Below are 16,084 nucleotides of genomic sequence, written 5' to 3' on the forward strand. Positions count from 1 at the left end.
CTAGCCACCTTTCAGTGGGGGGTGAGATGAACAAGTTCAGAGTTACTGGCACTTCAAATGTGGAGTCTTCATATTTGATGTTAACCGCTAGGAAAGGAAAGCAGGAGACGCTCCCCACTTCCAACAAGGCTGGAGGGACTTAGGTTCTTCTAGACCAGGTAATAATAGAACCAAGTTCCCAGTCCTCCTTGTCCTTCCCTGGGATGCATAAATGACTTCACTCTGTCTGGTAAGAGACTTGGGATACAGGATAGCAAGGTCACTTGAGGATGATGCTCTCTCCTTCTACATCCCTTCCCTTTCTGGGTCAGAGACTCCTTTAGTGGGCACTGACCTGGGGCTACATTTGCAGAACAGGAGGTACCAGCCCCCTATTTGTGTGAAAGGCAGGGGAGGGTCGGGTGCACAGAGGCAGCCAAAGGGCTGCAGGCATGTGAAATATTTCAGGGCTTAATTAATTTAATTTGAGAGATTCCTTTTTGGAGTGTGAACAGTTGTCTCCCCAGAGGCGTGCGCCTTCCCTGGTGCACTGGTGGGCGTCCTCAGGATCTTTGTGGAGGAGATTTGCCTGTACCCTGTCGTTAGCTTCCCCCAGCATTGGGGAATCCTGACTACAGCCATGCCTTGGAAACATGAATGCCTGAGCTGTGGGGGTGAAGGCTGAGACGTGAGTGGCTGGGGAGGCCACTGCAGCACCCACAGCTGTGTGCTGCTGAGAACACGAACACTTTGATGTCTGCAACTTCAAAGTCTCCACAACCCAGCTGAGGGAGAAGCATGCTCCCAGCCAGTCTGCCTTTAAAGCTACCCACTGGGTCTGAGCATCCCCAACCCGGGAGCCAAATCCCCTCCCCTGTGTGTGCCCCTAGGCATTCTGATTCCTCTGCCCACCAGCCTTGATTTCCAGCCTGATGGGATCAGAATCAGAATCAGGAGAAAAAGGGCCAGTCAGGGCTTGGGGGAAGGAAATCCAAGGGCCTTTCTGGGTCAGAAGCCAGGATCTCTCTCCAGAGCATTCTCAACAGGCCAAGGGAGAATCAGCTTCTAAAGATCTGGAACCTGAAGCCCCACCAGACTTGGGCTCTGGAGGCTTAGAGGCTTCTGGTGACTTGGGAACACTGGCAACCAGCTTCCAAGGACACCCACCCCCCGAGCTAAGCTCCGAGCAAGACTGCTCTCCCAAGCTGCTCAGCTTTGTGTGGTAGGAGGCCCCTCCACCTGGCAGTTGCACTGGGCTGTGTTGTTGGTAGCTGCCGGGGTGCCAAAGAGCTCTCATGACCCCAAGATTCTTGAGACTCTTATGTTCCCCGTCCCTGGACTATCTTGCCCAGTGTGGTTGACTATAGATAGACAGCATGATCCCCTCTGGCTTCTCTCAGTTTGATTATCCATTCGTTCAGGCATGATAGACACCCTGAGCTTGGACTGAGAGGTAATGCTCGTGACACCACCCAGCTGGAAGCCTTGACTGCTGGCGCTGGTGTAGGAGAATGCAGCCTGAAGCCTTGTGAACCCAGATTCCAGACCATGTGACCCCAGGCCTTGAGTCCGATTCCCCTTCTAAGAAAAAGAGCAGAGACTTGTGATTACTGAGGAAGGCGGATATGAGCCTCATTCTGGTCATACAGTGGCCTTGCCAGGACACCTGCTCAAACTATTCTGTCCTCTATGCCCAAGGATGCTGATGGACCCCAGTGCCTCTGGCCAGTATAGGTTGTGTTTGCTGGTGGCAGTTATGGTGCAATGAGCAAGGAGGTCTTTGTGAACAAACCTTTGTGGAGACATGACAAGTCTGTGATGAAGAACATTCCTGTGTGTGTGAGCTGAAATGTCATGTGTTAGCTCCTTGGGCCTCCAGACAGAAGTCAATATGAGAGGATGTGTAATCTCACACTGCAGGGTGGTAGTCTCTGAGGTTATGGGAAATTCCTTCTGGCTTCTTTTCAGTGTTGGGGGATTGCTGGTAGTCTTTGGTACCCCTAGATCCAGCTGACCTCACACTGGGATATTTAACTGATTAATCACATGCAAAGGCCCTTTACAAAGTAGGTCATCATCTATTCCCTATGTGTCCCATTTGAGGCTTGGCGCCCAAGATGGGTGTAGGTATCAGCAATAAATACATGACAACTCCGTCTATACTAAATCTATCACCTCCATACCGCTGGGTTGCCTCCCACCCTGGGTTCCCCAGCACTAGGGGAGTCTCAGTGTAGGTCAAGAGTAGGGAGGATTAGGTGGGGAGGAGGTACTTCTGGGGGTAGCCTCCAGCTCACCCTCAGGACACTGCCTTCCAAGGAGGTAATGGAGGAGCCATGGAGTCTTCTCCTGAGATGTGGTAGGATGGGGAGCCCATTGACTAGAGTGGGAATCCAGCAGTGGGAACTTTGCCAGCATGTAAACAGAGAGAGGGATACAGAATCCCCAGAATCTGAGACTTCTTGGTATCTAGCAAGGGCAAGAAATAGCTAAGACCCTGCTGCCTTGCCCTTCTCCAGTGTCCATGCTGACTGCCTGCATCCCTCTTCCTCTGCCCACTACCCTTGGCCCTCTGTCCTGGCCTGAGAAGCCCAAGCTTTGGACCTGCTGGGATTAGCAAGCAGTGTGCACCCTTGCTACACTGGGGGTGCTTTGGCTATGGGACTTTCATCAGGAAGGATTCCGGGGTTATGGTCAGGGCTAGGGATGTGATATGGAGCTAAGCAGGCTGATGCCTTTGAGTCTTGCCTTCTGTTGCTCAAGAAGAGCTCAGCCTTGTCCTCCTCAGCCTGAGAAGGGGAGGAGGTGAAGCAATTTAGCGATCACATGGTAAGTGGGATTGGATCTGGCCAAGGTACTGCTGCATAGGTAACCCCTATGCCTGTCTGTCTGTCCTAGCATCTTCTGGAGGCCTTTAGGGACTGAGCATTCAAATCACTGTTGTATGACTTGTTGAATGGCCTAGGGAGGCAAGCACCATCATCTTCTGATTTTTAGTGTCAGGAACTTGGGGTAGCTTAGCAGTGGCTTGGCTTAGCAGTGGCTTGGCTTAGCTATGGTTATGGCTTAGTACTGGCCTTGGCTTAGCTGCAGTCCCAGCTTGACTGCAGTCATGGCTTAGCTGTGGCCCCGCCTTGGCTCTGATCCTAGCTTAGCTGTGGACCTGCTTTAGCTATAGTCCTTGCTCATGGACTGATGAGGTTTAGCTGGGATGCTTTTGGGAGATGAAGGCCACTCCCTCCATTGTTCAGGGTCAGAGAGCTGCTGTACAAAAACTTCATTCCTTTGCAGGAGGCTTTTCACAGAGCGTCACCCTAACAGTGCCCATGTTTCTGGGTCAGGAAAGGGGCCTGTATAGAGTGTGGCTCCAACAGGCTGGCTTGTGGGGGCCTTGGGGAAGTCTTCTGGAACAGTGACTGAGAAGTTGGAAGAGCTAATGCCAGGAAAGTTAGCCCACAGGGCAGTTGTGGCTACTATGCCCAAGGGTCCTGCCTCCTCATCCTGTCTTACCAGCATGGTGAACCAGGAACTAGACAGTTGCTGCCTCCTGGCCTTTCTCCCCAATTCTGGGGTCAGCTGTTTTTTAGGAACTCATGGGAACCCAACCAGCTTTGTGCACCAGTGGTCTCCGGCCTCCCCTTACCTCTTGCCCCCCCCGCCCCCGTGTGTGTGTGTGTGTGTGTGTGTGTGTGCGCGCGCGCGCGCGCGCACGCGCGCGCATGCATTTGTTGGGGATGTGATCTGTAGTGACAGCTGAAACCACTGTAAGGCTATTGATGGCAGCTCTCTGGGCAGAGCTTGCAAAGTTCTGTTAGGACATTAAAGGACAGCTGTGGGTTGGCAGGTATGGTTTTATCTACTCTCTGCTCTCAATGAGACTCTGTGTCTGATGTAGAACATATGCCCCCTTGTGGCGAGGGTGGGGAACTCCGTTTCTCAGGTGTCTGCCCTGCATCTTACCAGATACTTCCTCAAGGACTATCCTGCTGCTATCATGGGCAGTCTGGCCAGGGCAAGTTGGGCTCTGAGTTGTGCTCTATTTTCCCAGGATGGGGCCACCTCCTGCCAAGCCCACACAGGCTGGCTGTGAGTCCCATCTGTCACCTCAGTGAAATGGGAGCCACTGCCCCTTCACACACCCACAGTGCTGCCTACAGAGAACTGGAAGAAAATAGGTCATTGTGTGCTACAGTGGTTGCCCTGGAAGCTGAGCCATCCAGGGTAGAGGCAGGAGTCTTTGGATAAGATACACTTGGTTCTAAAAGCAGACTGGTCACTTATGGGGGAAGTACGGGTTACCCTTGAAGCATTTTTGAGCACTAGTCTCAAGCCAGGTGCCCCCTGCTGGGCTCAACAGGAACTGGGGGGGGGTGCTCATCAGCTGACTGTGGCCAGTATTCAGGTGCATCCTTCCTGGTGATAAGCCTTCCTTCTCAAAAGCCACAGAGGAGGCTGCTGCCAGCCACTCACACACTGCACCCAAGCACTAGCTGACTGTGCAGGACCCTGCCCCGCAAAGATGCCACAGGCCAAGCCCCAATGCCCCAGCCTACTGCATTCAGCACCAAGGACAGCAGTCCCAGCGCAGATACAGCATCTCAGGCATGGCCTGCTCTTTCCATCCTCTGTTTTAGTACTGCGTCTGACCACTGGCACTCTGCCCTAGGCAGAACTGACTCCCTTCCATTCTCTGGACCAACTCTGGATAGGACATGAGTTGGAAAAAAACAAATGGGTCCCGAGGGTGACCTCTAGGCAGATGAGCAACCTCATGGGCAGTAGTGGCAGGGCAGATGCACATAAATATGTACAGACAGGTCACAAATGAAATGACCCTCATACCCGGATATTCCTGAATTCCAGTGGAGAGCTGAGCACACCATGATAAGGCTCAGGAGAGGCCAAGGAGGAGCCTAGGCAGATTATCCACTGAACTCTCTGTGAGGACTGGAAAGGGGTGAACCTAAGAGTGGTTGGCTAGAGATGGCTTAGGAGAGGATACGTGGTCCAGGTCTCATTGGACCTGGCTCTTGGGAGCCCCTGACTAAGGTGCTGCCTTTCCTTTGTCTTGGTTTCATAGTTGTGGGACAGGGCTCATGGGGACAACCTAATTTAGGCAGCTACTACAACATTGCTGGCTTCTGTATAACCATTCCCAACCTGAGTACCACTGAACAGGGTTCTAAGAAGTCTCTATCATGTGGAGTGACCTGGGAGTCTGTGGGAGTCGTTCCTCTCTGTCCAGCCTGGTTTTGGACCATGACAGCAAGTGGCCCACATGCATATGCATCTGTTACACTTGGGAATTTAGATTCTGGGCTTCATGAACTCTGGGTTCCCATCTGCACAGGGTAGGCAGTATTGTAACTTAGTCAGGACTGTACTGAGGTCTATATGCAGTGAACACATAGGGCCTGTCTGCTTGTCGTGTATTGGCAGGAGGGGAGGTAGAGGGAATGAGTGGGAAGGCCTGGGATGACTGTGTAGGAAGGGTTGGTGGTCACTGTTCCTCTCAGGATGCTGCAGATAGGCCATATCTTGGCTTTGTAAGAAGAGTGACTTGGAGAGACTAGTGTCCTTCATTGAGGGGAGCTGGGGCTGGTGAGCTTAGTCCTGAGCATGGATCAGTTGAGGGCTTGGTACACCAGGAGACCCTGGGACACTGGAGGCCATTTTCAGGTCCTGAAAAATGTGAGTGCAAGTGGATATAGCCCACACCTCCCTGTTAAGAATCCTGGGGGTGTCCACATTCTTGGGAGGTGGCACTGGGTGATGTGGGACACCCTGGCCAGGTGCGGAAAGACCGAGGGAAGGAACTGGCAACAGGAGGTTATACATGGATTGCGGTCTCCCAATTGACCTGATGCATCTGCAGAAACATTGTGCTTGGAATCCAGTGGGGTGTCTGGTGCAGCCCCGAGTTCTGTCTGATAATCACTTTGAGCCGGACAACAGCTGTGAGACATGCAAGCATATGCTGCCTCTATGGCTGGTGCTCTCACCCAAGTGGACACTCGGTGTATCTCAGGATAGGACATCTCTGGAGTGCCACCTCTACTCCTCCAATCCATGCTCATGGCCTGTGGTGCTGGGGGCTACAAAAGGCCCTCCTCAATGCTGGTATTGTCACCTAACTAGGGTATACTGCCCAAACCACAGAACAGCACCAGACCATCCTGTGTGTTGTCAATGGACAGTGGGAACAGAGCTTTCTGACCTTTGCACTCATGATCCCAGGGCTCAAAGAACCCCAGCTAGGGTGTTCAGAGGTTATTACCTCTAAGATAGGCCAGCAATGGCAAGCAGGAGGGAAGAGGCACTGGCTCCTAGTCTGTGTCTAGTGCCCAAGGGCACTTGGTCATCAGCCAAGGACTCCTGCAAGTTCACAGGGAGCCAAATCTGCCTCTCAGGTGGTGGCTCTGTCCTCTTGCATCCCCACTGCCCAAAGTTATCCCTGGGGTATCCTTGGAGATCACCTGGCTTGATCCAGTTAGGCTTACTCCTTCCTCTTCCTGACTGAGGCAGTAATCCCTTGGGGTCACTAGTGTCCACAGGGCAGAGCAGTGTGCTAAGCTACTACACCACACCCCCTAGAAAGTGCCCAGCCCACATGGCACTACCTGCCCCAGTTCTGTTTAGCTGGGTGGAGGACAGGTGTTATTTGGAAGGTCATTCTGTTGCTCTCACTCTGGTATGCTATTCAGTCTCTACCTCTAGTGAGGGTCAGTATTGCTCAGAATCCAGATATCCTATGCTCTCTGGGCAGGTGAGTGTCCAGTCAGCACCAGCCTGATGCCTGAGTTAGCCAGCTATAGTTGCTCACCTGCCTACCACCTCTGATTTTCTAGTCAGGCTCAGAAGCTCCAGTGCTTGTAGGTGGGAGTAGCCCTGGAAGGGCCTGGTACTGTCACACTCATGTAAGTCACCTCCGGGAGCATGGGGGCTCTCCTTAGAGGCGTAGAAGCCCCAGTACCTTTGAGCCTGCTGCTGCCCCATACAGAAGCAGTACACAGTTGGAGCTGGTGGCTCCTCATGCTTCCAGCTCAGCCCCGCCCTGGCAGGGCCCCATGTAATTATCTGTGACATGGTATACTTTCCCCTTCTATGTGAGGCTGCATCTGTGTGAAGACAATAATTAGAGATAAAATCACAATTGGAAAATAAGCCCCAACGAGTTAGAGGGCTGGGTAATAAGGGGTGACAGTGGGCTTCCCGCCAGAAAGCCGCCTGTCCCTGAGGCTGCAGGGCAAGTCGCAGGTCTCCATAGGGCACACTCTCCACTCCCTGTCAAACAGAATAGGCAGAATCAGAGGACCCCCATTGTGCCCTATTCCTGAGGCAGGATCCCATTTTATCGCATGGAGTAGGGAAGGAGTGGCTTAGACTATTAGGAGAACTTTACCAAGGAGAAGTATTGCCATGCTGGGCTATGTAAGGTATGTAGGAGTGTTCAAGGTATGTTGATGGGAAATGGGCCATCTGTGCATACCAGAAACAAGTGGCAGAAGGTGAAGGGAGGGGTTCAAGTGGCTCCCTTGCACTTTAGCCATGCTGTGTCTAGAGCCACTCATTTCCTTGAACAGGGGTCATGATCCTCTATTCCCAGGAAGCCTCTAGAGAAGGCTTGTGCTCATGGTCCCTTGTTCTGGTGGCCCTCTGTCTTCTTGGCTTTTTAGAAGCCAGATAGGTAGATGTCATAACCCCAGTTTCCCCTCACCTCTAAGGTGGGGCACAAGGCAATGCCTGATACACAGCTATGCTACAGACTTTGGAAGTCACACTGGATGGAGAGGACAGCATTGTCTTCTGAATATTTGATGTCTGGGAAATTGTCCCATTGCTACTTGTAGCCTACCCCATTTTCGTACCATTTACTCTCAGTTCCTGAGGCAGGACATTTTTTCTATGTGCCTTTTATGCCTGAGACCATGTACAGCCTGCAGAGTACACATGAGAATGAATACATACATGCATGTGGGACTGAGTGGGGAGTATGTGTACACATTCATGAGAGGGTGAGTGCATGGGGCATGCACATAGGTGAGATGTGTTTTGATGTATGTGCACATACATGTGAGGTTGAATGTGTATGTCACTGGTTTGTGAGAGTGAGTACCTAGGCCTGCAGATAGTATGTGAATGGATATGCATATGTGCATCGTGGGGATATGGGTATGCACACAGCCATATAAAGGTGAGTATGACTAAAGTGTGAACATAAGAGAGGACATGAGACATGTACCATCTCTGCCAGGGCCCTGCATGTCCTGGGAGGTCAGTCAGCAAGCAGCTTGTGGTTTGGCTGCACTGTTGGTTTAATGGCTACAAGGTATGCTTGCCTGCTGAACTGTGATGACATATGGAACTCTTCATGTTCCTGCCAAGGAACTCCAGTGTTCCTTGTTCCTCACGTGCTGAGACATACAGTCAGCTGAAAGGCTGGGCCTTCCTGCCTGGAACACATTTGAGGATGCTCGCCATGCCTCTTCCTACTTGCCAGCCCTGCTCTTATGCCATCCCTGGGAAGAACCTGGGCTTTTGCTCTTTGGAATCTCTTGAGGGGACACATTGTTTCTGGGTGCTCTCATCCTTATGTAACTGGATCTTATAGGTGTGTAGGAGCCCCTCCTCCTGGACCAGAGGCTCCTATCACTTGTCATTCTGTCCTTCCCCATTTATTTTGTACCTACAGTCTCATAAACTGGATGGTTTTACCAACTCCTGTGAGCCATCTGACCAAGTGCAGATGAACTGGTGTCTTAGTGCCAATGCCACAACCCATGTGGTTACTGAATTATGGATTGTAGATTACCAGTACCCTTGCCCTCCTGGCTAGTTCTCTTTTTCCTGGTCTGAGCAGGAATCACAACATTCATGCTGCATCAAAGACAGCCAGCAAGAGGTACCAGTGCCTGTGCCAGGCCTCAAAGATTGCTTCTCTGGCTAAGATGCCCCACCATGGCTACATCTCAGCTGGGGCTCTCACATGGCAGGCAGCCTGGACTTTCCTCATCATGAAAACTCAGTTTTGCACTTAGTTACCCAGGTCCCAGCTCCAACTGGGTTCTGAAACCACATCTCTCTTGTGATCTTAATCAAAATGTGCACTGTCTTCCCACACATTTATCTCCTTTATGTTCATTTTTTTGGCCAATTTGTATAATACTGTCATTTGCATGTATATGTACATACACATACACACATGTCTGTGTATGTTTGTGTGAGAGTGTGTACATGCATGTATGTGTTTTCTTTTTGAGCTACAATATCTCTTTGATTTACTTGGTGAATGGATCTTTTGTGGAGGAGGGAAGTAATGTCCCATGTGGGAAATGCTTCTTTTAGTCCCACTCCACTTTTCCACTGATTTTGCCCTGCACTGTTCTCGTGTCTTCTGTTGTGCCTCATTCTGCTGGGACAATATCTGGGCCCACCCTGAGTTGGAAAGAGCAGTGTCTGCCTCATGGCTAGTGATCTTGGGCTAGCTTTGCTTCCTGCTTGTCATCATGGATCCCAGAGAGGACCTCTGCTACCTCCTCCAGCCTGCCTAGCACCCATATGCTTCATGATGGACACTAGAGCCTCCTCCAGCTTCAGGCACCAGCCTCAAGCTAGACTCCTCCATGTGGGGCGTGTTCAGGGGCTGGGAATAAGAGGGTGCTGGGGTACAGAAGACAACCCTTGTAGAGGTCTGCAGCTGAAGGGTCTTGAGTAAGATTGTGTGGGAGGGCAGAGGGGCTCTGGACCCAGAGCATGTTGCTTCTTCAACTGGAGATGCACTTGGCTTGGAGGAAGGGCTCTGGTTACCTGGGAGAGGGGCAAGGGTAAGTGAAGACCTCATGTTTCAGGAGGGATCTGGTTTTGGTGCAGCAAGCCACTCTTCCATGGACCCATTCTGATCAGTGAGCAAGGTGGTTATTGGCCAGGGTCTGAATAGCTTGGGAACTGCAAGTCAAGATGCAGAGCTCCCAAGTGAGGATGAGGTCCCTGCTATCTAGGGTGGTATCTTGGGGTTTTATTGCTCTGAAGAGACATGATGATCAAGGCAATTCTTATAAAATTTAATTGAGGCTGCCTCACAGTTTCAGAAGTTTAGTCCATTATCATTGTGGTGGAAAGCATGGCAGCATGCAGGCAGACTCAGTACTAGAGGAGCCAAGAGTTCTACATCTTGATCCGGAGGCAACCAGGAGAAGTCTGTCTCCTACAGGCAGCCAGGAGGAGGGTCTTGTCTACACTGGGAGGAGCCTAAACATAGGAGCCTAAACATAAAACCCACCTCCACAGTGATACACTTCCTTCAACAAGGCCACATGACTCCCCATGGGCCAAGCATTCAAACACATGAGTCTATGGGGGCCAAACATATTCAGACCACCATAGGTGGTCATGATATAGTGCTGGGGCTGAGTCTGGACTCTCTTCTACAGGCTTGGTAAAGCTGGGAATCCACTGTGTCACCTGCCAGAAGGTCGCCATCAAAATCGTCAACCGTGAGAAGCTCAGTGAGTCGGTGCTGATGAAGGTGAGGCAGTGGGCTGAGGTTGGAAGGGTCACCACCTGGAGGGATGGATACACGGGACTAACATGGATAGCCTCTCTCCTACCTCTAACCCCAGTTGAACCCATGAAGTCCTGTCTATTCCTGCTGGAGTAATACCAGCATGGCTTCTGGTATATTCCATCCTCAGGAAGGGTCCCATGTGCCTTGACCCTGCTAGCCTGGGGAACAGGCCCACAATGGACAGTGGTGTTACTGCGACCAACATGGTCTGATTAGAATAAGGAAGTGCCCCTGACCTCTGAGAACCTTCTTGTCAGGACCAGGCTGCCCTGAAGAGGGATGGATAGGCTCCAGCTCCTGATGTGATGAAACTCAGAGACTTAAGTGGGTGGCAACTGTACGGAAGATAACAGCTTGGGTGAAGTGGAGAACTTTTGGCACTGGTGGACTGACCAGTTTTGAACTGGAGACAGATTGGCTGGATATATTCCATGGTACAGTGTCCCTGAGATATAGGGTAGGCTTTTAGTACTGTGGGCATTGTACTAAATGGGACCATATGTGGGTAACATATGGGCCAACAATGGAAAGGGCTTCTCTGGAGGAAGATCTGGAGTCTAGGGCAGTAGTAGTTATTCCCCCCCAATACTGACCCCTACTGAGTATGAGTAGTCCCTCTGTGGGACTACATCAGTCTCTCAAGTCCCACTGCCCAATAAGGCCCAGTCTCAGTGACACCATATGGGAAGAGGGTAGAGCTATGGCTTTGGGGCTTTAGGGACAGAGAGACCTATGAATGGTTAGTACCTACCACAGAATAGTGGCTTCTCCTTGCCAGTACCTGTGGGGCCAAGGTGGCTATGAACAAAGCTAGGTTCATCAGAGTTCTAGACTTAAACTCAAAAACAGACCTGGGGATGGAGGGGGAACTAGAACAGACTCCATATTTCCTTTCAAGAATGGTGATAGCCTGTAGCCTGTAGAAGAGGAGCCTGTGCTCTTGCATAGGACTGTCACACAGTTCCATACCCTGCATGTTCACATGCAGCCCCTACACATGTACACAGAGCAGCAAGCACACTCACCTCTAGCTCTATCCTGGTCCCTACTGCCAACTCATGCAGAACTCCCGCCCAAAGCATTTGTCCTGACATTGCCTCTTCCCTGGCCTCCTGGGACAGTGAGGTCCAAGCTGCAGATATCCCTTCTATGCAGCTCAGCCTCAAATGCAGTGCCACAACCATAGAGACAATGCAGGTAGCCTATGCAAGGCCTGTCTGGGTGGGCTGGGATTGGCTGCAGGCAGTGACATGGTTTCTCTGCAGGTGGAGCGAGAGATTGCCATCTTGAAGCTCATCGAGCATCCACATGTACTGAAGCTGCATGACGTCTATGAAAACAAAAAATATTTGTAGGTATTGCTGGGCCTGGAGAGCGGGGGAGGCCGGGTGGGGGCTGTAGAGGCCCAGGCCACACTTTGGGGAGCTGGCTGTGTTAGTGTTGCCATCCAGCTGAGGGGCTCTCAGACCTGTGGCTGGTGTTCCTGGGGATCTCCAGGCTGTTAACTTGAGGCCAAGAAAAGAAAGGGCTTCCTGGAATAAGATCTGGAGTCTAGGGCAGTAGTACTTGTTTCCTCCTAATACTGACCCCTACTGAGTAGTCCCTCTGTGGGACTACATCAGTCTCTCAACTCCCACTGCCCAATAAGACCAAGGCTCAGAGAGACAGTCTGGAAAGAGGTTAGATCTATAGCTTTCCAGGGCCATTAGGAGGCCAGGGAGTGGGGTCATGAGTGAGGTAGCTTGGTCACTGCCTAGAGGGCAAGTCTGGCTGCTGTATTAGTTACTGTGACCAAATATCTGACAGGAAACAGCTTGAAGGAAGAGTCGATTTTTGCCCTTTTGAGAGCCAAGGATGTGTGGTGGGAGTAGGGATCAATGAGTGAGGCACCAGCCTCCATGAGTCTGGGGGGCTGGGCATTGATAATCCTAGACCTCTGCGATGGTCAGAAGAGAACTGGGGAGGGGCTCTACTGAGGCAGTGCTGTGTCCTCTCCCACTGGATCCCCACTGTTGGTCCCAGTGTGGTTCCTCTGTAGGATCTGCTTTGGCTCCCTAATTTTTACTAGATCCCACAAGGCTTAATCACTGGGCTTGGGACCCCAGGTCAGCTGACTACTGTCAGTAGGATTCAACCCAGCCTGGATCTCTGGATAGTACTACTGATCCCTGTTACCAAATGAGATGGCTCCTGACTATGTCACTAGCTGCCCTTTGTTCTTTCTCAGAGGCCTTACCTATCTTGAGCAAGTTTGTTCAGTCTGAGCTCATCAGACTGTAGCCTACATATCCCCTTGGTCACCCACCACTTGAGTCCTATTATACAGCTGAGTTCCCAGGGGGGCTGCACTTCCCCTATAAACCAGTCCCCTCCGGTTCTGCTGTATAGCAAAGACCCTAAGGGACTGATGTAAAACTGGGCAGGAACGAGATGGCAGGCTCTGCTGGATCAGCTTCACTCCATTCTGTGGTTTCTTGACTCACTGCCCAGCTACAGGGGGTTCATATGATCTTCACTGGGACCTAACTGCCTGGTGTGAGAGCCACTAGGAGCCACAGCAGGTGGGCCCTCTTTGGGGCCTTACTCTGGGTCCTGTATGAGGCTTCTCTGGCAGTCATGATGTTGGCACTGATGTCTCCTGCCCCATTCCACAGATACCTGGTGCTAGAACATGTGTCTGGGGGAGAGCTGTTCGACTACCTGGTGAAGAAGGGCCGGCTGACTCCCAAGGAGGCCCGCAAGTTCTTCCGGCAGATCATCTCTGCACTGGACTTCTGTCACAGCCACTCCATATGGTGCGAGCCAGGCCAGGCTGGGTCAGGCCTGCATCTCAAGGGTGGTGGGCTTCTTATGGGCTTTGTCTAGGCCTTGAAAGGCAACCAGGAGCCCATGTTGGCTTCATCCCTGTCAAGGGCAGGACGACACCACATCCCTGTCACCAAGGCCAGGAAGACCACTTAGTGTTAGCTGCCTCTATATTGTATGCTTAGGTTGTTACAGGCCTGCCCCTGTGACAGGAGTTTGGAAAAGGGAGCAGTCTTCATCAGCGTGGGAGTGGGTGCCGGCTGCATTTAGGCTCATCTGGCCCTTACTCCCCAGCCATAGAGACTTGAAGCCAGAGAACCTGCTGCTGGATGAGAGGAACAACATCCGGATTGCAGACTTTGGCATGGCATCCCTGCAGGTGGGAGACAGCCTGTTGGAGACGAGCTGCGGGTGAGTGAGTAGTGCCCCACAGGCCCATGACATGGCCCTGGGGGTATAGATACCATAGCCACTTCTGCCCAGACTGGACAAGCTTTGAGACTGGTGGCCTGTGGCTGAAAAGCTATAGGACATTCAAGCCCAGGTAGTTGCTCTCGCAGCACTAGGGCTAGACTGAGGGCAGAAGGCAGGACTTCTGTCCTGATAGTAGCATATGGAGATGCTTTGTTTGGCATAAGCATCTTCTTTCCATGGTGGGAGTCAGGAGACTGTTTCATTGAGCCTTCTCTCCTGGGTCTGAATAGATGGGCAGCCAGGTCTAAGTAAAGCAGTCCCCAGGCTCCAGACCTCCATCCCTATCAGAAAAGAATAGGGCATTTAGGTTGTGAGGACTTAGTCTCAAAACCATTCAGCCTCCTGGAGCCAGCCCAGCAGTAGGCTTAGGTTGTCACAGGCCTGCCCCTGTGACAGGAGTTTGGAAAATGGAGCAGTCTTCATCAGCGTGGGAGTAGGAAAGTGGGTGTTGGCTGCATTTAGGTTCATCTGGTCCTAAATAAATTCATCAGTGCCCATGCAGGCTTCCTAGGGCAGAGCTCTTGTGGAGAAAGCCTTAGGGAGGGTATAAGGGTCTGGGCTGTGTACCCAGGCCTCCTGCCCCCTGACCTTCTGTTTTTCCCTTAGATCTCCACACTATGCCTGTCCGGAAGTGATTCGGGTAAGCAACCACTGGGGTCCCTGTGGTGGAAGGGCCCCTCATCCTGTACCACTGGGCTAGACACAGCTCAGCTGCCTTCCCTCAGACCCACTCCCCCACTAGATACCCCTACCCTGCACACTGCCAACATCAGGCATTGCCCTCCTCCCACAGGGCGAGAAGTATGATGGCCGCAAGGCAGATGTGTGGAGCTGTGGTGTGATCCTGTTCGCCTTGCTGGTGGTGAGCCCCACCCGCCTCACCTTTCTGTTCCATTCCCCTCTCTCTCCACATCTTCTCCCCCTTCCCTCCTCTTCTGCTGCGACCCATGATGAGTGCTGTCCTGCCTACCCACAGGGGGCCCTGCCTTTTGATGATGACAACCTGCGGCAGTTGCTGGAGAAGGTCAAGCGTGGTGTGTTCCACATGCCACACTTTATCCCGCCAGACTGCCAGAGTCTCCTGCGTGGCATGATTGAGGTGGACGCAGCTCGGCGCCTCACGGTGCGTCCTGTCCGCCCCTCTGCTCTACTCAGAACTCGAGTGCCCATGGGGAGCCAGTCCCTTGTGCATTTTTGTTGTCCCTTCACACCATCTCCTGGACCTGTCCTCCTCAGACAGTCCTGTACTGGTGGAATCTTAAGCATCCATCTCTGGCACTTGCTCCCGGGCACTTTAGGGGGAAAATGTCCCTAAGGGTGGGGCTTCCAACCTGTGTCTGAGTGTGTGCTGTAGACATAGCACATGCATATCGATGTGAGTCTGTGTTGTACCAGATGGATAAGCTCAAGTGTGGGTCTGTGTATGCTACCATGTGTGCCCAAGTATGTGTGGGGAGAGTATGTACCCAACTGTGGGAAAAATTACACAACTGAGCAACATGTGTGTGGTACCTATGCATATGTGTGTGTGTGTGTGTGTGTGTGTGTGTGTGTGTCTCAGAGGCTGTGGCCAGCTGCTATGAGGAATAGTATATGCTCAGCTTGGGAAGCATGTCCTCAGCTGTGTGTAGGGGGAGTCCTCGGGTGTGTCTCACCTATACACAGCAGTATGTGGATGCAGATGTGCATAGTGTGTGTGTGTGGCTGTACACAGCTGCATGTCAGTACCTCTGTGTGTGTGTGTGTGTGAGAGAGAGAGAGAGAGAGAGAGAGAGAGAGAGAGAGACAGAGAGAGAGAGACAGAGAGAGAGACAGAGAGAGAGAGACAGAGAGAGAGACAGAGAGAGACAGAGAGAGATCTGTACATAACTGTGCATAGGGGCCCTGTGCCCAAATCTTAGGGGTACAAGTATAGTAGGTAGCAGCCCCGAACCTACGAGTGCTTGGCTCAGGTGAGTCCTGGAGGGTTTGCCCTCCTTTGCTGCCATCTTGCCCCTCTGCCATCCTTGTGGTATGCCTCTTGGCAATGTGAGCCTCACAGCTCCATCAGTGTGGGGTAGACAAAGGTGTGAGGGAAGCCCCAGCAGCTTGTTTTGAGCACACAGCATCTGCCCATGTAAAAGAAGCAAGATGCCTGGTGGGCTGGCCTTTTCTAGAAGAGGTATCATCTGCTCTCTCCCACAAAGCAAGTTATCCCTGTCTCTGAGTAAGGATTGGAGAGAAAGATGTAATGGGTTACCCCAGCCTCCTGCCCGCACCTGC

General features: G+C 52.0%; 1 protein-coding gene across 20 annotated transcripts in view; it reads left to right on the top strand.

Moving 5' to 3' along the window:
* Window positions 1–16,084, top strand: part of Brsk2 (BR serine/threonine kinase 2) — a 51,727-nt gene that overhangs the window by 18,271 nt on the left and 17,372 nt on the right. For 19 of the 20 annotated variants that reach the window (XR_013104168.1, XR_004607028.2, XR_013104170.1 and 16 more), the window contains exons 2-8: window positions 10,410–10,504; window positions 11,809–11,894; window positions 13,198–13,338; window positions 13,643–13,759; window positions 14,429–14,462; window positions 14,616–14,684; window positions 14,799–14,945. Coding sequence is in view for 17 of the 20 variants with exons in the window: in XM_034504375.2 (XP_034360266.1) it covers window positions 10,410–10,504; window positions 11,809–11,894; window positions 13,198–13,338; window positions 13,643–13,759; window positions 14,429–14,462; window positions 14,616–14,684; window positions 14,799–14,945 (689 nt within the window). In the remaining 3 variants the exon portion in view is untranslated. Of the gene's footprint in view, window positions 1–10,409; window positions 10,505–11,808; window positions 11,899–13,197; window positions 13,339–13,642; window positions 13,760–14,428; window positions 14,463–14,615; window positions 14,685–14,798; window positions 14,946–16,084 lie in introns of those variants that run through there. The other variant, XM_076913690.1, reaches the window with a different exon arrangement.

Source organism: Arvicanthis niloticus, chromosome 1 (genome assembly GCF_011762505.2).
Source record: "Arvicanthis niloticus isolate mArvNil1 chromosome 1, mArvNil1.pat.X, whole genome shotgun sequence".
Taxonomy (NCBI): domain Eukaryota; kingdom Metazoa; phylum Chordata; class Mammalia; order Rodentia; family Muridae; genus Arvicanthis; species Arvicanthis niloticus.